This window comes from Ictidomys tridecemlineatus, chromosome 1 (assembly GCF_052094955.1).
Source record: "Ictidomys tridecemlineatus isolate mIctTri1 chromosome 1, mIctTri1.hap1, whole genome shotgun sequence".
Taxonomy (NCBI): domain Eukaryota; kingdom Metazoa; phylum Chordata; class Mammalia; order Rodentia; family Sciuridae; genus Ictidomys; species Ictidomys tridecemlineatus.
In genome coordinates, this window is record NC_135477.1 from 107618385 (window position 1) to 107646069 (window position 27685).

Sequence of the window (27685 nt, forward strand, 5' to 3'; positions counted from 1 at the left end):
AAAATGATTAGTTGTTACAAACAGGGAGTTAAAGAGTGTGGAAAATGTTAGGAAATGGACAGATATTAATGGCAAAAATGTTAGGAAATGGACAGATATTGCAATATCTTGATACAAGTTATGAGGGAAATAAAACAGTTGCTTAAATTTTATTTTGCCTTAAATGAAAACTACCTCCATGAATATATGATCTATGTTCCCACTCCCCCAAATTCTGTCTCAGAAATTCTAGAATCTGTATTTTTAATAAAGTATCTTATTCTGATTCAAATGGTTGCTAGTCATATTTGAGAAACATTAGAATATAGCTTGTTATAAACATCTGAAGCATGACTTTAAAATTCAGAAGTTTACATGTCCTTGGCAAGGACTGTTGTAGCTTGAAGTAAAAGGTAATAAATGCCTCCAATGTTATGCTTGAGCATCCAGGAGAAGAATAATTCCATTAATAAAGATGAAGAACACTATGGTAAAATTAGATTTTGTAAGAAAGGAAATATATCACATGTACTCCTTCCTTCCTTCTTCCTCCATCTCTCCTTTACTTCTCCTTTCTTGCTAAATTTTATGTTGGACTATCTTGGGAGATCACAGAGAGTGGTGACATTAAATACCAACTTTCTTTCAAGTATGGTTTGGAATAGAGAGGTCTGTGTGTGGAAGATGGGAAATCCAAACAGCCACTTTATTATTGATAAATGCCAGCTGGAAGCAGGACACTTGGATGTGTCACAAATAGGTTTCCTCCCACAGGAACTCAGCATTAAGATGCCTATTCCTGGCAGTTCTACCAGGCAGAAGCAACTGCATCATCCTGCTCTCTGCAAGTAGCTAAAAGACAGTGTCCTGTCCATCTCCCCCAAAATAGTCATTTACAAAGTTTTCACTGTAGATCCTGTACTTCTCACATTCAAAAGTCAGAATTCAGTTAATGTGAATATTATTGTTATTGTCACTTGAGCATAAACTTTATGAAAGTAGAAACAAGTCTTATTTATTCACACTCCAATATCCAAAATTAGCATAGTCCCAAGCAAAAAGTAGGACAGCTAAAGGACTTGTTGAACAAATAAATTTTTAAAAAGGTAAATATTAACTTATTCAAGTCAGATGTTTTCTTGTAAGTTAAATCTGCTCCAGCTGAAACTCCATGTTATTGGTGAAAAAGGCAAACAGGAAAGAAGAGAGCTTAACAAAGGATAGGGCCAAGCATTCAGTCTGAGTTGGACTTCTGTAAAGGAAACAAACAGCTAGAACTGGCGCAGGCAAATTCTAGGCCACCTGTTTGCTAATTGACTTCACCAAAATTAAAAGGAATCCATCTTAGATTTTCACCAGTAAGAGGAGGTTTTTCATCTGAAGGAGCTTGTGCTGAGGTTAGGCTCCAGTCCTCTCACAGAAACTGGGCGACAGAAGCACTGTTTTCCTAGTTTGAATTTCAAAGGAATGACTCACAGGTTCTTGAAACTTGGGGGCATTTTTAAAAAGATTTGCATTCCAAAGGAGCAGATAAAGAATTCAAAATTCTGTTTTTTTTTGGGGAAAAAAAGGAAGTCTGGGGCCTCCAAGCCAGAAAAAAAATCTGAAATTTTTTCAATCAAGCCAAGGAAAAGCCACGAAGTTCACGATCTGGATGATTTGCTGTATTTTTGCAGTTTTACACCAAGCAATTCAAATTATGCGCTTTCTCTCATGGTTTTGGCATGGAGTAGATGTACATCTTACACTTGTTGTTTACTTTTTGTTACTCATCTTAAATCACCTCTTTCTCTATAGTAGAAAGAGCACCAAACACCCCTCAAGCATCTTCTCCTTTCCCCTTCCGTCAGGGCGTGTGCGCAATCTGCGGAGAGGCTGACGTCACTGACTGCGTCCCGCCCCTACATATTAGCAACCGAAGCGTCCGTAGCAGCAGTGGCTGCTGAGATGTACGAACTTCCGGTTCTCCCGGCAGCTGCTGCCGGCTCTGCAGCCGCTGCTGTCTCTGCCACCTGCTGTCCCCGGCCCTCAGCCCAGGATTTAATCACCATTTCTTCGTTACCCAGCGGGCCCATGGTCCCTCCTGGACCCAGATTGGCGGGCCCGGCGGCTCCAGCGTGGTGAGAGTGAGGTCTGGGGACGATGAAGGCCCTGCACTGCTGCTGCTGTCTCCGCCGCCTCCTGGCCTCCTTCTTCCTCCTGCTGCTTCTGCCAGCGCTGAGCGGGCCGCTGGCGGTGTGGTTGCAGGCGGCCGAGGCCGCACAGGGCCCCGGGCCTCCAGACCCTGGCCAGCGGACCTTGCCACCGCTGTCCCGGGGCCCCACAGCTGCCCAGCCACTGGGCCATGCTCTGGCTGAAGCCTCAGGACCTCGAGGCACCGAAGGCGGCAATGGCAGCAGCCCCGGGGCGGGGCTTGCAGCAGAGGAAAACGGAGGAAAGGCTGGGGAAGGCTCAGTGGGTGGCGGCCTTGCCGTGAGCCCCAACCCTGGAGACAAGCCCATGACCCAGCGGGCCCTGACCGTGTTAATGGTGGTGAGCGGCGCGGTGCTGGTGTACTTCGTGGTCAGGACAGTCAGGTGAGGCGAAGCCTCCATGGGGCATTCCCCGCAGCTAGAGCTGGGCAGACCAGTGACCTCCTTCCTTTATGGCAGCATCAAGAGCGCTTAGCTTGGAGTCCTGAAGGCCTGTGTTACCTTGGGGGAATTTAAACCTCCTAGTAGGTGCTGTCTTTTATTTATAAATCAGCATTCTACCTCCAAATCTCTTCATCTTGCCTGAGGCTTGACTCAGCCTCAAAGGACATCTTTTTCCTGAAGTGGAAGTGATCTCATATTCCCTTGAATTTCCGTGATCACACTATCTTGTAACACTTTTCTCTTTCTGCTTCATGCAATTTTAAGTAACTAACCCATCAAAAATTTGCCTATCAGAATGCAAACTCCTTTAGGTCAGAATCCCCATTTAAGTTTTTGTGTTCTTTATTCAGTGCTTCAGGGCTGCATTAATATAGTGTACAGGGCCTTATTGTAGGTATTTTATTTTTATATGATTTAGAAGGGAAGTTCTTCTTTACCATCAGTGTTTTTTAGATCCTTAATCTGTACCTAAATAATTGGATTAAACCTAATTAGTTGGAAACCACCTCTCTGAAGAGTTAACGTAAGCCAAGATCTTACCAGAAAGAGCCAGCCAAGAGAAGAGCTGAGAAAAAGCTATCAGTCAGTTTTATTCTCTATAAAATGGAAGTAGTGCATGGGTTTCCAGGGTTGTTTTCCAAACCACTTCATATTTTCCCCTATATATATATTTCTTCAGGAATAGAAGAAAATGAACATCACTTAGCTCAAATAGCTGATTTAAGAAGGTACAGTGGAAGCCAGTGTTGCTGAATATGGATCCAACATTCTATGGTCGAAGAACCATGGGGAATTGTTGGTTTCCCTTGAGACCTCTTTTGATATCTACAGTATTCCACTTTTCTAAATAATGCATTTTCTTATAAGTTTATAAAGGACAAACCATTCATTGCTATTATTTCAGATTCTACATTTCAGTTAACATTAAGAAACTATCTCTTGCCAAGTTTTACTATAATGTATATATAAAAAAGAATAACCATTAGTATCTGACAGGCTTTTAAAACACCCCTCCATTTACAAGTTCATATCTCTATATAACTGGACTTTCTCTATGTCCTACATCGAAACATCACTTTGCACGATTGAATTCAGAATAAGAAAATCTAGCACTTTCTATTTTATATCCATTCTTATTTTCTATCTACTCTCATTTTAAACCAGATACTAACAGAATTTGGAAAAAAAAAACAGTGCCATTCTTTTCACTATTTTTATTTTTGTTTCTGAGAAGTTTTTACAAAAATATGTAAATTATAATTTATTATATTTTTCAAATATTTAGTTTTTAGTTGTAGTTGGACAGAATACCTTTATTTTGCTTATTTATTTTTATGTGGTACTGAGGATCAAACCCAGGGTCCCGCATGTCCAAGGTGAGCACTCTACCACTGAGCTACAACCCTAGCCCCTATAATTTATTATTTTAAACCAATAACTATTTAAAAGTTTACTAAGGTTTAATTAATATATTAAATTTAAAAAATATATATTTTTAGTTGTAGATGGACACAAAACCTTTCTTTCACTTATTATTTTTTTCTTTTAATGTCGTGCTGAACATCGAACCCAGTGCCTCACACATACTAGTTGAGCGCTCTAGTACTGAGCCACAACCCCAGCCCAGTATATTAAATAATGATATACTCAATCTACATAAATAATAGTCCTTTGAAGGCCATTAATAATTTTTGAGAATGTAAAGGGATTCAAACCATTTGAAAATTACTGGTATAAGTAATTATTGAACTAGATTCTGTTCATTCACAAAGACCATCAAATTCAGGCCAACACTATTATACAGGAATTAAAGTTGTTAAATTACCTATTATAGCAAGTTTTAAGGGCATATCGCTATTTCATATGTATGTATATGTGCATATTTACACACACACAATGGATAGTAGGATAATTTTCTTGGTGTTCTCTTAATTTTTTTTCCACTTTGGTTTATTTGTAATCTTAAATACAAGTGATTATCACCATTGATTTTCCTGTCTTCATTGCTGTAAAACTTGAAAATTACAGCCATTTCAATCAGATTCTATTGGATAATGCAACATCATATTGTATGAGAACTGCCAAATGCTGAACCATGGCTAATAAAAACTACATTCTTCACCCAGTATTTAACACATTCATGTAGTCCAAGTTCTAAATTTAGTTGGCTACCTCAGGTCCAAAGCTTGATTGATGCTAACGATGTCTGGGCAATGTTCAGAGCCCACAATTTTTGTTTCCAGATTATGCTTTTCATTTTGGTGGATGCTCATTTTGGCCCCCGTTTCCAAAATATGTGCAACAGCGAATCAGCATTAGTTGTCTGTGCCAAGGGGGAAGAATATGCCAAAATTATCATTCCCTTTACTATTATGAGATGACACTGAGAATATTTTACTTGTAAAATTTCATGATATTGAACTCTGAGATTTCCAAATTGTCTTGGAATGTAATTCAGTTATATTTTTAACTGAAGAAGTATTTGGAAGAACAGTCAATTGCTTTCCAGAGTAACTAAAAAATATATGCAAGGAACACTGAAGGGACAGAGTAAATTTTCCAAGATAAACATAATGTCTATGAAAGAAGCTTATTTGTTTAATTCTTTACTATATGCCCAATGCTGAACAAAATAGTGAGCACTGAATAAGTAGTTGCTGAATGAATAAATATTCTTGGTTAATTCTTCATATTTTTCTTCATAGATTATGAAGTTTAGAAATTTAGAGATAATTGCTACTTAGTGATAGGAGAAATAAGTATGAAGATCTTAATATTTACATTTCATTCCTCTTTGTGAAAGATTCTTACAGTAAAAATATATAAAATGTATAAAAATATATAAAGCTAAAACAATCACTTTAGAGGGCTGTTATTATTTTTGAGCATGCACATTGATTATATAAAAGCAATTTCTGGTATGAGTATGTGAAAATTGTCCATACTTTAAAAGCAGAGAATCATTTCTCTTTTCATACCATGTCACTGCTGCTTTTTCTTTTTTAATTCAGTATGGTGTATTGGAAAGACACCAATGCTGGGATTCCAACTCTTCCATTCTTTTACCTCTGTAATCTTTGACAAAAGTCACTTAACCTTTTCAATTTCAGAACCCTTCTTCTATGAAATGAGGATAAAGGCTATTTGATGTGGTATAGATGTGTGTAAAATTTAGCATCCATAGCCTTTATTCTGGCAATCAGTATTTATTCAGCTGCCTAATACTGTGCACCAGAGATATAGTTGTGGTGATAGGGTTCAACATTTCTGTCTCCATGGTACTTGTATACTGGAGGAGCAGAGAGTCATTCATCAATCATACAGATAGTAAACATATAATGAAATAGTATCAAATTGCAGAATCGCAGATCCTCCTTATATAATCTTTCTCCATTCTATCTCCCTGTTTCCTTCCCAACCTGTAGTGATTATGATTCTATTTGTTTTGAGATCAACATTTTTAACTTCCACAGATGTGAGAATATGCCCTATTTGTCTTTTGTTCATTTAGTATAATGTTCTTCAAAATACAGATAGAAGGCATAAGCTGTAGTGTTTCACTGCATAGTAGGGGTTGATTACAACAATTTATTATATGTTTTATGGAATATTGGAAGAGAGAAGTATGATAGCTCCAAAGACGAAGAAATGATAAGGACAAATACTAGTTTTGATTTCATTATTACATAGTGAATACTTGTATTAAACCATGACACTGTACCCATATATGAGTATATTTATTATGTTCCAAGTAAAAATTAAATTATAAAAACTTCAAAAGAAAAAAATGCAGGTCCTATTAATACTTATAGGAAACAAACTGTTTAATTTGATTATCCAAGCTGGTAAATGAAAGCATAATATTAAGTTTCTTTCAAAGAAACTTTCTTTGTAACTAAAACATTATTTTTGAGTTTTTATTGGCCATCTTAATAGCAAATAGTTATAAAATGTTAATTTGTCTCTGATATAATGCTACATATTTTATGTACATTTTTCAATTTAATTCTTGCAAAAACTTTTGAAATTGGTAATATATTCTTGAGATTGAGCAAGTTTAAATAGTTTGTCCAGGCATACCCATCTAGGATTTGCCTAAACCCAGATCTACTTGAACTTACGTAACAAGTTTAAATACTGGGCTTCTTCTTATGAGGAAAATAACTGATTTAAAGCCATATAACACGTAAAAATGTCTAATATATGAAAAAAATGAACTGTGTAAAATAATGAGTTTTTGTTGAGTGACAAATAATAAACCTCCACATTTTACTGTTTTATAAAAATGATTCAACTTGAACATTTATCGATTATCATGTCTGTGTCAAGGCAAAATGATTTCTTTTGCTATCTCCTCCCCTCATTCATTAAGATTTTCTTAATTTGCTAGATGTAGTCAGAAATGGTGATATTTTAAAGCAACCTCTGTTATCTGATTATACATATATCTTTAATTCTTTCTGAAACCAGACACTAATAAATTATGTCTATGGGACTGGTAACCACCTCTCTCCCATATAGTTACTTAATTGTATGAGTTAAGAAATTAATTTTCTTCCAGAATTGTGATTTCAACATATAAAATCATGATATTGATAGAAATTATTCAACTGGGCAAAAATGGACTACTTTGTCTACTTAGTCATTTGTGTATTTAGTCACTACTATTGATGTAGAAAATATTATTGGGCACCTAATATGTATCAGTACCAGGCCCTGTGGCAAGGATTAGCTGCACATAGATGGGAAAGTCTTTGCAATTATGGATCTCTATTCTAGTTGTTTATGTATCCATGAAAAGCGGAAATTTTCTACCAAGCATTGTCCTATTTCTCCTTCATTTATACAGCTTGGCAATATATATTGAACATTTTATGTATAGACACTCAGGGCCTTAGAAATGTAGTTAAGAATAACAAGTTGTCAACGATTGATATTCTTTTCAGAGATAAAAGTTACCTTCCCCAAAAAAAATGTTTATGCATGTGTTTAGAATAAATATTAAATTGACTATGTGGTGAACTGACAAAATGTCATGCAGATGAGGATTGATGATGTAAGTGATATGGTAGTCAGGTTTGTCAGGGATCATCAGTGTGAGATGAAAGTACTAGAAAATACTAAGAAAGCTTGAGGGTAGAGGTTATTTTACATTTGTATACAGGATAAAATATAGTACTTAACCCAAACATTTAATAAGTGAAGTAAGCATGGTTAGACTTAAGAAATAAAGGCTAAGGTAGAGAATATAGTGATAATTTTATTAGGTTTTTCAACAGAAATATCCTCCCTCCTGCTTCTCCTCTGTGAACTTACTTTAGTGCTTCCTTCTAATATTAAAGAAAGAAAGAATATATTACTGATGAATGTTTTTGGGATAAATAAATGAATAAATAAAATTCTGGCTAACTTAAGGGAATTTACTGGGAGAATTTTGAGATTTGTAAAAAGTCAAAGAAAATCTGAAGATTAAGGTTTGGGGAATCAAGCAAGCTTGGGGGACATGATGCCAACTCATGCAGAGGTCTCATTGCAGGAACACTCCACGGCATGAGCATGTGACAGTTGTAAGGTATTTTTAATTGATTGATTGTTAGACCCTCAGTTCAGGAATCAAATTCCAGGGAAGGATAAATAAATTTTACTCACCTATAGTAAGGATGGTAACAGTTCTAGTTGTTGTCTCACCAAATGTGATTGTGGGAGAAATAATACAAATAAAGGAGTAAGGTGTACTGCAAGAAAATAAATATAGTCACCAAAACAAGGGGTGTGCATTGCTCTAGGCTTTTAGGAATGAGTATGAATTATTTTATATTCCATGCTACTAGATCTTTCCTTTTTAACCCAGCAATTTAAAACACCAGTCCATTCTTAAGTTGTTTTCTTCTGCTGACTTCTGTTACCTTATCTTCCTTTATCCTATTTCATTGTATCCTGACAGGTGTGTGTGGAGATGGGGGGTCAACATCCTTGAGATCTAATCCAAGCTTTACACTCGAGTTACATGCCATCTGTAAGGTTCAGCCCATGTTTTGTGAAATAGAAAATATCTATTTGAAAGGACTGTTTCAAGGATCTATTTAAAGTACTAAGCATAGTTTCTGGCATATAATAACTCCTCAAGACATTTTTGTAGTAATGATTATTGTTCCTCTCTCCTCATTTTTTATTTTGACTACATATCTTTTCATTTTTTTTCTATGATGTAGACATAACTAAAGCTTTTTGGAGTACTTCTAAAATAATCTTTTTTCTCTGTTCTTATGTATGCGATACTAGGATTTTATATATTTAAGCAATATATGTTATAGATACAGTTTTCAGAGGTAAAATGCATTTTAATTTGTTGGGATATTAAGCCAAAAGAGTGCTTTCCAACCGTTTTCATATTATGACACTTAGAAAATGACATTATAGAATAAATATGAGATAATGTTCCCTTAGACTCTGCCTAGTTGACCTCAAGAGCTGAGGGGAACTTTGTATCAATACATCAGTAACCATACAACATGCTTGTTGGGAGGTTTATTTTTTTTTTTTAAGGATGATGCTGATTGTGAATTATGTAAACAAGTGCTCAGATAAGTAATCATATGAACCACCTTTAAACCTATGCAAATCAGTTCATAGTACTTTGGAGTTTCTGTTATACCTCCCAAACTATCCTGGATATTGGGGCTTAAATGACAATACAAGTCATGTTTGACCTCAAAGTGCTCATTATCCAGTAAAGGAGCATTGTTGCCTTTTGTGGTTATAAATTCAGTTTGTCAGAATTCCGCAACAAGAGACTAAGGTGGTTGAAAGTAGCTTCTCTGAAATCTCATTTCTTCCCATAAGCCTATTTGAAAAGCCATTAAACAATGTAACAAAACTATTATATTTGTCTAGAAGACTGAGGGTTTTATAATTTATATCAGTCATCTAAAAGCTGGCCCTGTAACTGAATCTACTTTCTGTTGACCTATACTCTTTGGATTTTGGTCATTCTTAGTAATCTTAAATCTGTAAGCAGGGAGAAGTTTGAATTAGAGATATAGAAAATTGCCTATTTAAGGATGATTGCCAATAGTGGGGACAGAGGCAGTAGAGGAGGATATTTGAAACTATAGGAAAATAAGAAACCAAAGAAGCCATGGAAAGGGAATCTAAATAAAGCTCCTATGGAAGTAAAAGTATAGGCATGGCTGGAGACAGATTCTCCATTGAAGTGTCCCCATTCTATACCTTGCTTTCCTTTCTCTTCTTGTTGCAGTCTGGCTTTTAATTGTACCACTCTAAAATTGCTCTTTAAGAGGATAATTAATAAGCACATTGTCTCGGTTTTACAGATATTTCCCTTCTTTTCTATAGATATCAATATACTAGTTTTTCTTTGGTTTCTGTGACTTCTGATTTTCTTCTTACCTTTTTATTTAGTTTCTTGCCTCTCCATGAATTGTCTCATCTATGAACTATTTTTCCTACTTTTATAACTCTCCTACACATCTAATGTCCTGGAGAGCAGGGCTTGTATCTTACCCACCTTTGGTCCTTCAAGGCCCTGACCAGCTGCTGGAATACAAAGGCATTCACTGAATGTTTGTGTGAAAAAAATGATTTTCACCCTTTCAGTGATGTCTGGACTTTTTTCTTAAACCCTTATGCTTTGATGGTCAGTGTTCTTTGGGTGATCTATGCATCCATCCATTTCTTTTATTTCCACCTCTAACCTTTTAATTGTTGTCTGAGTTATAGACTTTAGTCAGCTAACTCATTAGTAGATATGGATACAGTCTCCTAAAATTCAACTTTGAAACTACCATTTTTATCCTTCAACAAATTCTTGCTGCATTACTTTTATTAGGTGAATGACTTCATATCTACAGTTTTTCAAATTAGAAACCTGTGCCACCCCAAATTTGTCTCTTTATTTACTATTCACATCCAATCATCTAGTTTTAATTTCTAAATATTATTTTAAAATATTACCTCTTTCTGAATGACACTGTCCCTACATTATGCTCAACTCACTAGGTTACTATAATAGATACTGTTCTTCTTTATCCATTGCAAATATGTCTGTCCTTGAACCTATCTTATACTGAATATATAATATTCCTTCCAATGTTTTTTTGATCACAATATGTTTTTGCTTATAATTTTTTTATGACCATACTGTTTAATATAGTAGCAATAGCTACTATATTAAACATTTAAAATTCCAGTCCATTAGATGCATTGGCCACATTTCAAGGCTCAATTATTGCATCACCAATAGCTACATTATTGAACAGAATGATGCAGAATAATTCTATCATTCTATAACATTTTCTTGGGCAGCAAAGTCCCATGGCATCTTATGGGATAAGGTTCATGTTTATGAAATTTCATCTGCAGGTTTGCACTATCATCCAGGACAGTTGTCTTACATATGATAACTCAGCAGTTTAGCTACCCTTCATATTATGATATTGCCATTTCAACATAAGTCCTCCAGAGTTGTCAGGATTTGGTGTTAGACACAAGTGAATGCACAGGAGCTTTTGATTACCTTAGCAAAGAAATGGCAGTTACTTCTATTTATGTTTTATTTACCAAAAGTATATATGAGCCTAACTGTATGAAAGCTGGGAGGTATGTATGTGTATTTGGGGTTTGGTAAGGGAAGGTCCATGTATGCTAAGCACTAATAATGTTACCATATGAATCCATATACCAGAAGATTGTAATACCTGGAAAAATGCACAACCCCTGTAGAACCCAGAGTTTGAATTCTAACTGGACATTCCTTCTGTGTTACTCATAGATTTCTTAAAGTAATTGATTGATTACATTTTTTTACTTTTTAAGATGATCTTGCATCTTATAGAACAGTAAAACCAATTCTTATTTAAACTAAAAATAATGCACAATTAAATAATGCTTTTGCAGGTACTTTGATTGACATCACTTCCCCATGTTTTCTTGAAAATTATATAGAATATACAGATATGAATTGATTCCCATTGAAAAAGTATATTAATCTAAAAAAGTGATGCTTCCATGGAAAATCAACAAAATTTATCTGTTCTTTGATTGCTTAGTTTTGTTTTTCTTGCTTTTGGCCAATGAAATTATGCACTATGTATATTTATTTCTACTACTTAAAAGCTTCTGACTCTATATTTTGCTTTCTTTTAGCTTAAGTTTTCTATGACCTATCATTCTTTTCATGATAACTTGAGTATCCTCATGAATCCTTTAATCTTCATAAAAGAATTGACTCAGTCAAATGCCTCATATATGTGGGTGCATTTTTTTTTTCCTATACTGACTTCTTAAAGCACATATCCTGATTGGTTTATCTTATCTTTGTATTTCAGGCATTAACATAGGTCACAATCCATCCTTGATATTGACAATCCTGGTCTAGAAAAGGTGCTCATATTAATATCATATTATTTTGGGGTGAGATTGGGGGATTTTATATGGTAGAAAACATAATTAACCAATGTGTTTCATTCAGAAAAGTTTATAGTTAAAGCAATTTTTCTCTGGAAGAAGTAGGACCAGAGGATCTAACAGATACCACAATAGTATTTTGTGTACATTTTTCTAATATTTTATATATTTACATTCCTTTTTTAGAGGTGGGGTCTCTCTATAAACTAGTTGAACATAGTACTGCAGTGATTGGCTATACCTCTACTGAAACTCAGGAATCTAAGGAGAACAGTTTGAAAACAGTTATGTTCTTTCTGTGGACTATTAAATTTTTGAGGAGAGAATATAACAAAGAAGATTTGATGGGGCTGGTGGTGGTTGTGGCTCAGTGGTACCTACCTTACATGTTTGCTTAGCACATATAAGGCACTGGTTTGATCCTCAGCTCCACATAAAAATTAAAAAAAAAATGTGTCCTTCTACAACCAAAGTATTTTTAAAAGGGATTTGATGATCAAGATGTTGGTAGGACCACTGTGCTCAGCAGAAAAAACAAGTGTGGAATAAAGCTTTGGAAATCTGTGGCCTGTTTGGAAACTGCTAAGAAAACATGTTCAGTTTATTCAGAGAGAAGGGCATGCTAATAGATCCTACTTGAAAGATTCATTGAAGGAATAGGGTTATAAGGAATATACATCTAGGTAATATAAATTGGCAATGTGACTCAGAAGCTAATATGCTAAATGTTTGGGTCAGGAGGTTTTTAACTCTAAGAACTAGAATACACATTAAATTTTGTTGTTGTTTTCTTGTCATGAATGTGAATGGTTTGATGGTTTGGTTCATAGCCTTATGAGATAATGAAGAATTCTGAAATTTTTCATCTTTTTCTCTCTATTCTAGGGCTACATAAGCTCTAAAAATTATGTTCCCACACAGTAGTGTTTCATGCAGGATGGAGGGAAGGGGGCTGGGGCCTGAAAGGAAGCTTTCTCTTCTTGTTGTGGTTTTTTTTTTTTTCGTTTTTGTTGTTTTATTTTTAATCAGTGAGAAAAGTGTTTCCTAGAGAATCAACCAGAGACATTTCCTTCTATCTAATTTGTCAGAGCTGCTTCATTTCCTCTCTCTTAGATGATGACTGGCAAAAGGAAAATAATATTGTTATGATTGGTTTACACCAATTATTACAATCATTATATACTCCTTAGGGCTAGACTTTATTGCTTTCTAACAAAATCATGGTTCTGTAAGCCGTAAGAAGAAGGTTGTCTCAAAACAAAAAGCAGATTCTATTTCAGTGATCAAAACTAAAAGAGGGACTAATAGGAACAACATAATTGTATATGTTAAAGCAAGTAGATGCCAAGTCATTACTTTTACAATGGAAGGGTGAACAAAAAATATATTTCAACTAAAAAATTATTCAGTATGATACAATGTGAAATCATTGTATTGAGGATCCCGTAAAATATTTGTCAATTAATTTTGTGACCTTGGTTAGTATTACTTTAATTTATCATGAAATCACTTTAGCTTAATGATTTAAAACTCAAGTCAGGTAGTAAAAGTAGTTGTGTATGAATCCCAGCTTTCCAATATATAGTCCCATATTTAATTTTCTCTAAACTCTGCCTTTTTCTATGTAATATGAGGGTACTTTCCTAATAGAATTTTTTGCAAGGATTATAAAAAGATAATGATTATAAGTTGCTTTGCTCAGTGGCTGGCATAAGTGAATGTACAATAGATATGAGTTATTCTTAGGGAGATTATTTGTGTCTAGAATTACAAATGTATATCTTACATATGTTTTCTAATGCATTCACATATTTTAAAACATGGCTGTCATTATTACTTTTTTATACAATTTTTGGCATTTATAAGACAGATTCCATTTGAAACATATAATTATATTGTATGAATACATGTATACATTTTAAACTTTTATTAATATGCAACATATATACAAACAAAAATATAAATATAAACAAATAAATATATATCTACACACACAAACACACATCCACAAACACCTAAAATATACACATTTGTGTGATATCTGACCTCTGAAACTATAATCAACAAGAAAGTAGGTCTGGGAAGACTGCAGTAGGGTAAAAAAGTTGGGGAGTAGATTGTAGAAGAAAACTAATAGGGCCAGTGAGAGGCCAAGGCAGGGGGCGGGAGGGTGGGGGACCAGGGAGTTCTTAGTAGATAGGAATTTAAAGTTGACTAGAAAAGAAATTTATGCTGAACTTTTAGAAATGGAAGTCAGAAGAATTATCAAGGTACACATTCTAAACTTTAGGGTCAAAAAGGAAAAAAAAAAGAAATCCTTGTAAAGATAAAGAGGAGAAATGATGAGGAAATCATTTGTTGTATACTTTCATATGGGGCACTTTAAAGCCAACATATATGACATTAACTTAGGACTTACTTCACCTGGTTGTCATCAAACAAGAGACAAAAATCTAAGTTCAGGAACTGATTATATGGACTGAATTACAAGAAACTAGATGAAAAAGGTATCTCTGAGGAAAAGCAACATTGCAGTGTTCTAAACACAGATAAACATTCTTTTGATATTTTCTTTGTTAAACTTTGGATATTACCATTGAACAGTTTCCTGGAGATGAGCAGTGATAAGATACATTTTGGGGACAATTGTCTTTTTGATGATGTACTTTGTCAAGATTGTTATAAGTATTAAACTTGGCAGCTGTCAGGCCAATAGCCAGGACCCAATAAAAATTGCAAAAGGAGCCAAAAAAAAAAATTTTCAGAAGCATAGTAGTCTGAGAACTTCGTTATGGGGTCACATATACCTCCATCTCTCCTGGAAACATTATTGCTATATATCAGAGTATACCAAGCATCATGATCTTGAGATTAAAAAGATTAGAACACTCATTCATATAGGTAGGCAAAAATATCTCTAGCGTTGGAAATTATTCCAGGTAGAATGCAGAAAATTTTTAAAAAGAATTAAAAATTCCGTTTGGCTTTTGAAAGGATATATGTCCATTATGTAAAGTATAGGTTAACTGTGTGTTAGAATATGAAAATTTTGCATATCAAAAGCTAAAAATGAAGCTCCATAGCATAGGATATAAGCTAAATATTAGTGATTCTAGTTTGAGTATGATAATCCCCTGAGATATACCTAAATGAGATCAAAAAGGTCCTAGAGTGAGTACCTATTTAAATATTCTAGTAATACAGTTTTGTTTTGAGACAGAAGGCAATTATTCACCTCCTGAGATCCATATTAGAATTTGAAAATTGGCTAGATTCTTAGGTTTTGTTGTGGTATATTCATAAGAGAATATTCTTATTGGCTCCCGTTCCCAGAGGAGATGATTTCCATCTAAAATTGTAAATATCTTTGTTATAGAGAGAAAATGCTAGATATAATCTACATATTTCAGTCAGTTTACTTAACAGATATTTATTAGGTATTTATGGAAGAACCTGTGTACTATGGGTGAGCAAAACAGGTAGAGCTCCTACTCCTATGAAACTAATGATCTGGTAGAGAAGAAAAATAAGTGCACAAGTACACATTTGATGAGTACTTTGCCAGTAAGGTGCTTTCATACTATGGAGGCATTTTTGATCTAGCTAGATAGATAAGAAAAGGCTTTCCTAAATTAATGATACTTGATCTGAAAGCTAAATTAATAAGCACTAATACAGCAGTAATGTCAGTGTAAAAACTGTCAGTACAGTGGCAGAAAAAGTATGGCCCCCATAAGAATTGAGAGAAGGCTTTGTAACTGGGCTATAGAAAGTGAAATGGAATGCGGAATGAAGACCAAAGTGGAGCAAGAGCTGTTAATATGAGCCATGCTGTGCTCATATTTTGAAGATCATATTACAAACTCATTACTGAATGCTGACGGAACTCATTGAAGATTTGAGGGGATAAAGGGCAGTTTAGTTTGTTGCCATAGTTGGTGTAAGTAGTAAATTAGAATGCTGTTTTGATAGGAGAAAAGATGATAACAATGATACGGTGGAGCAACATAAAAGAATTTCAGTGATTCCCAGGAAGTACACTCAATAGGGCCTTGTAATTGGTGGCAGCTATGGAAATACATTAATCCTGCCTAATATTAGGCTAACCTACTGCAGGAAGCATGGTTGACTGACAGCCTCCATCTGTTGCAGTCTTTAATCCATTGCGGCATCAATGCCAAGATCATAATTCCTAGGTATCTGCTCAGCCAGTAACCAAGTGCAGCAAAATCTAGCTATCCCGACTGACTTGGGACAGCTAATGGGTAGTTTTGCTTGAAGACACACCATTGGCCTGATCAAAACTCTTTCAGAAGTGCACTACAATCTGCACATCTTACTACCCAGTTATCCTTTCCCAGTATTTTTCATGGGTCTTAAAACCTGCATCATCTGCTATAGTATCTTCTGGCCTTCTGTATTTCCCTCTATCCTTCACAGGTTTTTTCTGTAATAAATAAATCTCTTGCATGGTGTATTAATTTTTTAGAGCTGCTATAAGAAAGTCTTACAAATGGGGTTAAACTTCTGTTGTTTGAAATGAGGGCCATGAGTGAAGAATCTCTTCCAGGCCTTTCTTCATGCTCACATGTCAATCTTTTGTATTCATGTAGTCTCAAAATTTCCTTTTTAATAAGAACACCAGACATAATATATTAAGTTTCACCTTAACGACCCAAGTTTAATTGAATACCTCTGTAAAGACTCTATCTTTAAGGTGTGATCTAAAGATCGCATTCTCCAGTCCTGGGAGTTAGGACCTCAATATGAATATTTGAAAGGCAAAGTTCAGCCTATAAAATGCTTTAATCTCTTATCAGTGTTTGCTTCCTGAAGTACTAGAACTGAGAATTGATGGACTGAGTTATGAGAATGAGGTCTAAAAATGAGAGAGATGTCAAATTAGCAAAAATAACTTTTACTTTTTTTTGTATCCAATTTGACTGGACTTCCTGATGAAAATCATAGACAACTAAAATTGTAGCTCACTAACTTATTTACTTACATAACTATGGCAAAAATTATAGTTTCAAATTATTGTTTGGTCAATAAGTAGATTCATTATTGGTCACTTTATGATAAAAATAGTCAAGACAGATATTTTATATCAATAGTTGTATATTTATTATTGAGGTTTACCCTGTTTTATCATCATGTCTAACCATGTACAAAAGAACGTGTATGTGTAATTAATATTCTTCAGTATAGGTTGAATGTGCTATTGAGTAAATTAAGGAATATTATTATTTATATTGTTGATATTTAATACATACCCTACTTATATTCCATTAAAATAAAACAAATGGAACAAAAGGTATGAGTCAATTCCAGTGGATACAGCAAGTTGTAACAAGTTACATTGATTTGTACTTTTTTCCTTGCATAAAGTAGTAAAATTAAATGAAGTCTTATTCTGTTTTGTTTATTTTATGTGGCATCCAATTTTTATATACAGTTTTATCAAGCTTACCTTAGTACTTTTATTTTTATACTATCATTTCTACATGTAAGAACAGGAAATAGTTCTGACCAAGCTGAGTGTAATTGAACATTAAGAAATATTTGTCTATATTAAGACAGGTATTTGGTTACCAACTCAAATATCTAGAAAGAATATGATCAGGATAATTCTTTTGTGCATGCCATGTGCTGGGTGAATGTAATTCAATGTAAGTAACTGTTTAGATTTTAAAATCTTTTGTCCTTTTGGGCTTCCATACATTCTTTCTTGTATTTTGTTACATGAATTTCCTATTTTTATACTTCATTGGGAACCACAAAATATACTTTAATATTAGATAGATATTTATTCTGTCAAATAGAAAAATATGCATATTATTATGTGGTAATAGATATATAATTATAAACACATATACAGGCAAGTTGAGCTTAGTGAAACATTTATTGGTAAGAAAGAAAATATGGCTATGAAAATTAAAGATTTTAAAGCCCCTTTACTCTTTTGTTTCAGAATAATATACACTGTATATCAATAGATAAAATTAGACTTTTTCTTGATGATGTATATTATATTTTACTTTTTTTGTATTTTAAGTAGCTCATTGGATTTACACAATAATTTTAAGACTTTATAAGGGTTTTTGACCCTCCTTGAGGAAAAAAAAATCACAGCATATGATAGTAAATATGTTTTGTTGTATTTAATGTTTTATGGTCCTGTAGCTATCATGACCATGTAGCTATCTCTCCCTATTTGGACTAAGGGAAAACACTTTTTAAGAAGTAGCATATCAGTTCTAAATTCTACTTAATAATACATTGGTTTGATAATTTGATTCATTCTTGTATGAATTAGTACATATACTAAAATATTAAATTTATTTAAATTGAACTGAGTCCCCCACTTATTTAAAGCTTAACAATATTTTGCCTGTTTATATGAAATAGGTTTCTGTTTTTAAAAAGATTCATGTTTGGAAGATATATTTTATACCCATGATTACAAAAAAGAAACCTACAATACAAAATATATAGATAATATACATATTGACAATATAGACTAGAATAAACAATACAGTGCACAAACCCATGCAATCAAATGTTTACACCATATGGTCAAATGTGTGCACCATACAGAAATACAGAAAACAGTGTTATTATTAAGATTGATTTGAGCTTTCACTGGAAAATTAGGAATTAATTCTAGGTATGACGAAGACCTTTATAGTAGCAAAAAAGATTTGCTGAGATTAGTTTTTTTACAAAATCCTTAAACTCTGTGTTTATGCCCTTCTGTGTTTTAAGACTTGCCAAAATATCCTGTGACTAGCAATAGCCTAGTTATTAGCAGATTTACTTGGGATAATCCAATATATTTCTATAAATTTTTTTATATGACATTAAATTCTTGACTAAAAATGCCAGAATATTTGGGAAGCCATTTGTTTTAGAAAAGTGAGCAAAAGACTGGCAAAAGGGAGATATCATAACTCTCAGTATCCATAACCAATGTTGCAGTAAGGATTCAGTCTCTACTGTGTATTCACTTTTTTAAATCAAAGGAAAGCAGAAAACCATCACTCCCTCAACAAATATTTAAGGACCATCTTAATTATTAAATCATTTGGCACAAAAAGTTCAATCCTCTTTCCAAAGGCTATGCTTTTATCCCCTTCTGTTGGTTTTCCTGTTAATTAATTTTGTAAATCTCAGTTAGAGTTTGGTAAATAGACTGTACTGTCCATTGACACGTTTTTTGAAGTCCAAAATATCTAAGGATATTTTTTTATATTTTTAAAGGATTGTAAACGAAACAGAAAAGTTATATAAATATATGACAGAAAATATATATGGCCCATTAAACCAAAATTACTATCAGTCCTTTATCAGAAAAAGTTTAGACTTCTGATCACATGGTATGTATAGGTATGCACACACAGACACACCTACATACACACATATACATTCATATACATATTAATATTAATCTAAATTTATTTAATTTTTCACTATATAAGGCTAGCATAAACTTCACACTGCCTTATTTTAGCTACTTAAGCAATTACATCCACTTGGTTTTTGTTCTTTCACCTTTGGTTACCTTTGTTTGATATATAAATAGGTGTATGGGTAGTGTGTGGTAGAAATTAGTTTTTTGTCTAGGACTAGTAATATTTTATACATTTAAATTTCTGACACCAGGCATGTTGCACCCAGAAGCTAGTATACTATCCAATGCTTATAAACTCTCAAGTATTTGTTGAATGTATATATGTATGCATGTATACGTAGGACACTATCTTCTAGAGGCTCACATGTCGTGTTTGAAAATGCTTATCTTTGAAGTTGGTGCCACTCAATTTGTCATGCAAACCCTCAACAAATATTTTAAAAGCATCTTAACTATATGTGTATTGTGATTATATAATGGTGAATAAAGCAAGTATAGTTGCTCCCCTCATGGAACTTAATGGGGGAGACAGAAAAATCAACACCCACATAAACATATACCCACATGAATACAAATTGAGCTAAATGATTTGAAGGAAAAGAAAAAAGTATTGTAAGAGAAACAGGAGAACTCTATATTATGAAACCCTTTCATATACACAGCTGACAATAATTATATTTAGTATCCTAATATTTTCATTACTTTAGGGCACTATTTCTCAAATTCCAGCATGCATCAAAATCACAAGAAGTACTTGTTAAAAACACAGTTTTCTGGCCCCTCTTTTCAAAGTTTGTTGTTCTCTTAAGTCTATGTTGAGCACAAAGATTTTTATTTCTTATAAATTTCTTGATTAGTATGGTTCTGGGGATCCAGAGAAACACACTTTAAGAACTACTGGTTTAGGATAGAACTTTTCAGCACATTGGAATCACTTGTAGAACTTTAATAAAATAATGATGCTTAATTCCTATTCCTGAAAATTCGAATGCAATTATGTCCTGAGCATGCTACTTTTTAATGGACACTAGGTGATTCTAATGTGTAGCCTGTGATATGTTGCAAGCTACCAGTCTAGCATTTGAGTATATATGTATACATACAGTTTCTTAATGTTGCAAAAAATACCTAATCCTATATAATAATAAGAAGATATGGAGCAAAGCTGGAATAGAAGGCTTTGGTAAAGTTGTACCTGAACTAAGATTTAGAAAATTATCTATCAACACCACCAGTTGTCAGTGACAAAAAAGAGTATGTCAGTCATGGAAACAATCATAGGAATACATTTTGTTTAATGAATCATAAGTAATCCTTGTTGTGAATTATATACTTGAAATAGAACCATCTATGTATTGAGTGCCTCCTATGTCAGACACGTAGGGATTGCTTATTTTAAATTTAGAATATAAACTAAGTATCATCTATCCTATATTAAAATAATTTTTGTTCATTAATTTGCTGTGTTTTGTAGGATGAGAAGAAGAAACCGAAAAACCAGGAGATACGGAGTTTTGGACACAAACATAGAAAACATGGAATTAACACCTCTAGAACAAGATGATGAGGATGATGATAACACCTTGTTTGATGCTAATCATCCTAGAAGGTAAGTATTCAGTAGTTTAATTCCATATATAAGGAAGCAAGTCCTTGCCAAGAAAACTTAAGATGTGGATGTTCACTAAACAGTTTTTATTCTAATTGATATTATTGAGTTCTCTTTAATGAAGTTCTGTGTACTACCCAGCCAATAGCTCACATTCACATTCCTATTCTGAAATAGCCATAAAGAGTACAATACATCTGCCTCCAATATCTTTATTGTAGGTTTCCTTGCAATGCTTTAGTTTTAACTTCTTTATTCTTACAATATGTATTGTGTGTGTTTGTGTGAGGGGGAATTTAGTAATCTTTTTCTTTTTATATTCTGAAGGCATTTTGTTTTCCATTTGAATTATTTTATTTACAAATAGTACTTCAAAACAGAATTGTAGAGTTAATTGTGTTCTGATAGTTTGTGTAAATAAAATATATGTATTTAGATTTATTCTCACTCCATTTTAAGACCTTTCCTAATATATTTGGATAAATGAAATTACAAGGGTATTGAATTAATGCAAATAGAATGAGGAAAAGATGCAGTGAAGATCCTACACATTAAGTAAAGATATGTTAGGATAAAAAGGGATTTCTTAGGTCAAGGAAAATTATTATCAAGGATCAGGTACAAATTTAAAGAGTACAGAAATCTTGGAATTCAAAAGAAAAGAATGAACAAAACTCAGGCTATTAAATTTCATGTATTTACTATATATAATGTATAGAATCTAAATCTTATATTTTTGTATTTTAATCAATAAAGGGTATATATGTATTAAATCCCATATTTTAGTGTATTGTGTATATATGTATTGAGTCATATATACAAATGAAATTTTATGTATATATTATAAATTAATATAGAAAAGAATTAATTACCAATACTACTAAAAATTCCCATGTATTTTTAAAATTTTATTTTTATATATTTATTGTATATATGTGTATGTTTATATACATACATATATAAATGTATAAAAAGTATCTGGGGATGTAGCTCAGTTGATAGAGTGCTTGCCAACCCACGCACAAGGCCCTAGGTTAAATCCCCAGCACCACCACAAAAAAACAACAACCAAAAGACTTATAAGTATATAAAAGAACTTCAAGTAATGACAAAAATTTATACATTTTATAAAAATATATTTATATAATTTTAATTATACAATTATACTAATATTAGAACTTAGATAGGCAGATGTGAACAAAAGTCTTAACCTCTCATTAAGATCTTAGCCTCTTAAAAAACAAACATGACTAAAATATATACACGTTTATAACATTTGGTTTGGCTCACTAAAAACCCATTAAATTGCCTATAAATGTTGTAGAGTTTTCAACAAGGTTAATATAGTTGATTGATAACTTTTTTTATGCTGTGTATCAGATAAATTTGTGGATTTTCATTTAAGAGTCACTAAATATATTAGGTACTTTATGCATTAGAATTAAAAACTGAATAATATGAAATACAGTCGGGAACAAAGACTTATTAAAGGAGTAACTAATCATATTTCTCATCTTGGGCTCACTCTAAGAAAGTGTTTTAAGGAAGGAGACCCTCACTGTTATACAAAATTACATATAAGAGGAAGTGAGGGGAAAGGGGTAAAAAAACAAGAGAGAGAAATGAATTACAGTAGATGGGGTAGAGAGAGAAGATGGCAGGGGAGGGGAAGGGAAGGGAGAGGGATAGTAGAGGATAGGAAAGGCAGCAGAATACAACAGACACTAGTATGGCAGTATGTAAAAGAGTGGATGTGGAACCGATGTGAATCTGCAATATGTATACGGGGTAAAAATGGGAGTTCATAATCTGCTTGAATCAAATGTATGAAATATGATATGTCAAGAGCTTTGTAATGTTTTGAACAACTAATAATAAAAAAAAGAAAAACACAATCTGTTCAAATGGGGAAATAATCTATGTAAAAAAAATAAGATGGCAGTGGAATCTCACTCTTTTTAATATTATTATTATTAAAATTAAAAGTTTTCACAGCTATTATATTGAAATAATTTAGATACATATGAGGCATCTGCTCTATACATAGAAATGGAAGGTAGGAAACAAAATTGTTAACAATTTAAGATTGTCTCCAAGCCAGGCATGGTGGTGCATGCCTATAATACTAGCAGCTCAGGAGGCAGGAGGGTTGGGAGTTCGAAGCCATCCTCAGGAATGGTGAGGCACTAAGCAATTCAGTGAGACCCTGTCTCTCAATAAAATACAAAATTGGGCTGAAGATGTAGCACAGTGGTTGAGTGCCACTGAGTTCAATCCCCAGGACCAAAAAAAAAAAAAAAAAAAAGGTTATCTCCAGGGCTGGGGATGTGGCTCAAGTGGTAGCGCGCTTGCCTGGCATGCGTGCGGCCCGGGTTCGATCCTCAGCACCACATACCAACAAAGATGTTGTGTCCGCCGAGAACTAAAAAATAAATATTTAAAAAAAAATTAAAAAAAAATAAAATAAAATAAAGATTATCTCCAAAGATGGACTTAATTTGAACTCTAGTTCATCTATTTCAGCATGCTAGTTAAAGACAAACTTGCAAAGTTCAATAGTTGAGAAAGGTAATGCCTCACAAATAAAAAAGATTATGTATAATTATATGCCAACAGATTTGATAACCTAGAAGAAAAGTAAATGCCTAGGATTGTACAACCAAAATCTAATCAAGGATAAATTGAAACCTCAACAGACTAATAACGAAAGGAGATGAAATCGGTAATCAAAAATTCCCCAAGAAGTGTGCATGGTAGCACATATGCCTATAACCTCAACTGTTCAGGAGGGTGAGGCAGGATAATTATGTGTTTGAGGCTAGCTTAGGTAACATAACAAGGTCCTGTCTAAAGCAGAGAAACAAAAAATCCCAAGACAAAGTACTTCACCAAGTTAATCATAACAAATTTTCAAAAAAAAAAAAATCAATGCCAGTCTTTCTCAAAAGATTTTTTTCTTTACTAAGGGAACATACCAAAGATACAACAAATGAAAGTTACAGGTTAATATACCCTTGATGAACAAAGTTGCCAAAATTCTCAATGAAATTCTACCGAACTGAATTCAATAGAATATTTAAGTGAGACCAAATGGGATTTGTCCCTGGAATGCAAGGATATTTTAAGATATGCAAGTCAATCCATAATATACATTAGTTTTAAAAAAAGATAAAAATATATTTGTCTCAGAAGACATTGAAAAGCATTTTATAAAGTATAAATCTATTTATGAACATGTTCAACCAGATACGTTTATAAGGAGTTTAATGCTATAGGGACCATTTATGAAAAATCACCAATAACATCATAGTCAGTGGGGAAAAACTGAATTATTTTTTGGTAGGATCTGATACAAGCAAAGGATGCTTACTTTTGCTACTTCTATTCAATATAGTTTTAAAGGTCCTACCTACATAGTAATTTGACAAGAAAAATAAATAAAAATCACCCAAATTATAAAGGAAGAAGTAAAGTTATATCTGCAATGACATGATTATCTATATAGGAAACTCTAAAAATTAAACAAAAATAAACTGTTAGAACTAATAAATAATTTAAAATTTTGTAAGGTATAAAATTAGCATCCAAAGATCAGTCATGTAAATGAGTTATTCTTTGAAAAATAATAATAAAAAAACAATCCAATTCTTAGTAGCAGTGAAAGGCTAGAGCATAGCTCAATGGTAGAGCATATGCTTAACATGCATGAGGCTCCATGTTTGATCCACAACACCAAAAGTGGAAAATCCCCCCTAATAGGAAAGGAAGTTATGAAATAATTAATAATAGATTTAACCAAATAAGCAAAATATTTATGTCCTTAAATTTATAAAATACTAGTGAAGGAAATAAAAGAGGACACAGATAAAAGTCAACTGTGTTTATGGATTGGAAAAATTAAATATTTTTAAAATGTTCATCACTACCCAAAGTGATATACAGATTCAATGTAACATCCCAATTACATTCTTTTCAGAAATAGAAAAAGAATCCTTAAAATTCATATGCAACTACAAAGGACTCCAAATAGCCAAAGCAATATGAGAAAGAAAAACAAAGCAGAGGATCACAATCCTTTTTTTCTACAGTACAGTTCTACAGTAATTCAAACAGTATGATACTCAAATACAAACAGAAGATTAGAAGCCCAGAAATAAATCCATATATCTATAGTCAATTTATTTTTCCACATGAGTGCAAAGACACAATGGGAAAGAATAATCTTTTCCATAAATTTTAGTGAAAAAACTGTCATCTTCATGCAGAAGAATGAAATGAAACCATTCTTTTTTGCCATATACAAAAATCAATCAAAATGGATTAAAGACTTACATATATGGCTTCCATAAAAGATTTCCAAAAAGACATGAGGAAAAAATTTTTGACATTGGTCTGGGTAATGATGTTTTGAACATGATCCCAGAAATCACAGGCAACAAAATAATTACGGCTGCATCTAACTAAAAAGGTTCCACACAATCAAGAGAGTAAAAAGGCAACCTATGTAATAGCAGGAAACATAGTTTGTTTGTTTTTTTAATTTTTAATTATTTTATTTGTTCTTTTTTATATATACATAGAGTATGTTATATTTTGACATATATACATGGAGTATAAGTTCTAATTAGGATCCCATTCTTGTGGTCATACATCATGTGGAGTTTTCACTGGTCATGTATTCATATGTGAATATAGGAAAAATTATGTCTGATGCATTCTACTGTCTTTCTTATGCCCATTCCCCCTCCATTTCCTTCATTCCCCTTTGTCTAATCCAATGAACTTCTGTTTTTAATATCCCTTATATAAGATGTTTGTGAATAAGTGTATTTCAGATCTCAGAGATTTTTGGACTTTGGAATTTTTGCATGAAGATTTGGATTTTAGATATTTGGATGTATACAAACTATGTATACTTACATACTACATATTGTATCTCTCTATATATACAAATAGATCATGTAGCATTTGTATTTTTGTGTCAGGATCTTTCTTTCTCTCTCTATATATATCTCTCTCCATACACACACACACACACACACACACACACACACACACGTAGAGAGAGGCTTTAATATCTAATATTTATATAGAAGCTATGTAACTCAATAGCAAAATAAAACAGAACAAATAATCTGATTCAAAAGTGGGCAAAAGACAGTAGAGTATTATAAATATAGTTAATGAGAGTACATTGCATACTTGACATTTGCTATGAAGGTAAATCTTTATTGTTCTCACCAGAAAAATAAATGGTAGTTATTTGAGATGAAAATGTTTTTAGCTTGTTTGTGAATGTTTCACATACTGCATGAATATCAAAACATCTAAGTATACCTATTAATGTTAACAATTTTTATTTGTCAACTATATCTCAGTAGAGATGAGGAAAGAGAAAAGGAGACATATCTTTTTGGGGGAGGGCGGGGGTGTGGGGGAGCACTTAACCATTGAACTACCATCCCCAGCTCTTTTTATTTCTTATTTTGAGACAGAGTCTAAGTTGCTTAGGGCCTCTCAGCCTCACTAAGTCATTGAGGCTGGCTTTAAACTTATGATTCTCTTGCCTGAGCCTCCCAAGTCATTGGGATTACAAGCAGATGCCACTGCACCCAGCTAAGAAAACATATCTTGAAACACTTGTAATGCATTCTATTCATGCTTCTCATCAATTATTCTACAGGTGATGAAAATTCATTCTGAAAATCTTAATACATGGAAAAAAAGTTGTGTTATAAAGATTTCTCTGTTGGGTTGGAGGAGAACAGGGTAAGAAGTAAGAGGATAAGAAAGAAGACCATTTAGAGGGGGCAAATACATGGAGTGACTTGAATTATTCAAGGGGCTTTGAAATGTATTACCAGTGGGATCTAGGTATTCTGTTTTCATGGCAAAGGAGAAGAAATACTAAGGAAGAAGCAATAATGAAACCTTCGTGAGCTTTTTAGTAGTCTGACCCAATTTATTTCATAAATAAATAATTTTAGTTTACAGAACTACGTAAAGTAAGGAGGAGGAAAATAGTTGTTTTAGTCAGCTTTTTTTTTTTTGCCACTGTGACTAAAAGATCTGACCAAAACAATTGTAGAGGAGAAAAAGGTTATTTGAGGGTTCACAGTTTCAGAGGTCTTAGTTGGTGTAGCAGGCCGGCTCCATTCCTTGGAGCTTAAGAGGAAGCAGAAGATCATGGTGCAAGAGTGTGGCAAAGGGAAGCAGTTCACATTGTGATCAGAAAACAGAGAAATAGTTCTCTACTTGCCAGATACAAATATAGACCCCAAAACCACACCCTTACTTCCTTACCTCCTCCAGGTACACCCTGCTTTCAATTACCACTCAGTTAATCCCATCAGGCAATTAATTCACTATTGGGTTAAGACTCTTATAACCCAATCATTTATCTTCTGAACTCTCTTGCATTGTCTCACGTGTGAACTTTTGGGGGACACCTCATACTCAAATATTCATTTACTGGAGAGATGAATGAATATTGTAGCAGTTATTCAGGTGCCAAGCACCAGTGTGGCTGCTTGGGATGTATTTGAGCAAAAAACAGGAAAAAAAAATCTTAACTTTGTGAGGTTTAGCTTATAGTGGGGAAAAGATAACATTGGGAGGTTGATA

General features: G+C 33.4%; 1 protein-coding gene across 2 annotated transcripts in view; it reads left to right on the plus strand.

Annotated features, from left to right (window-relative positions):
- Nucleotides 1-1900: 1900 nt before the first annotated feature.
- Fam174a (family with sequence similarity 174 member A) overlaps nucleotides 1901-27685 on the plus strand; it is a 47767-nt gene continuing 21982 nt past the window's right edge. Inside the window, exons 1-2 of one of the 2 annotated variants that reach the window (XM_005326135.5) lie at nucleotides 1901-2555; nucleotides 20927-21065. In XM_005326135.5, coding sequence (XP_005326192.2) covers nucleotides 2122-2555; nucleotides 20927-21065 — 573 coding nt within the window. In that variant the 5' untranslated portion in view covers nucleotides 1901-2121. Of the gene's footprint in view, nucleotides 2556-20926; nucleotides 21066-27685 lie in introns of those variants that run through there. The other variant, XM_005326134.5, reaches the window with a different exon arrangement.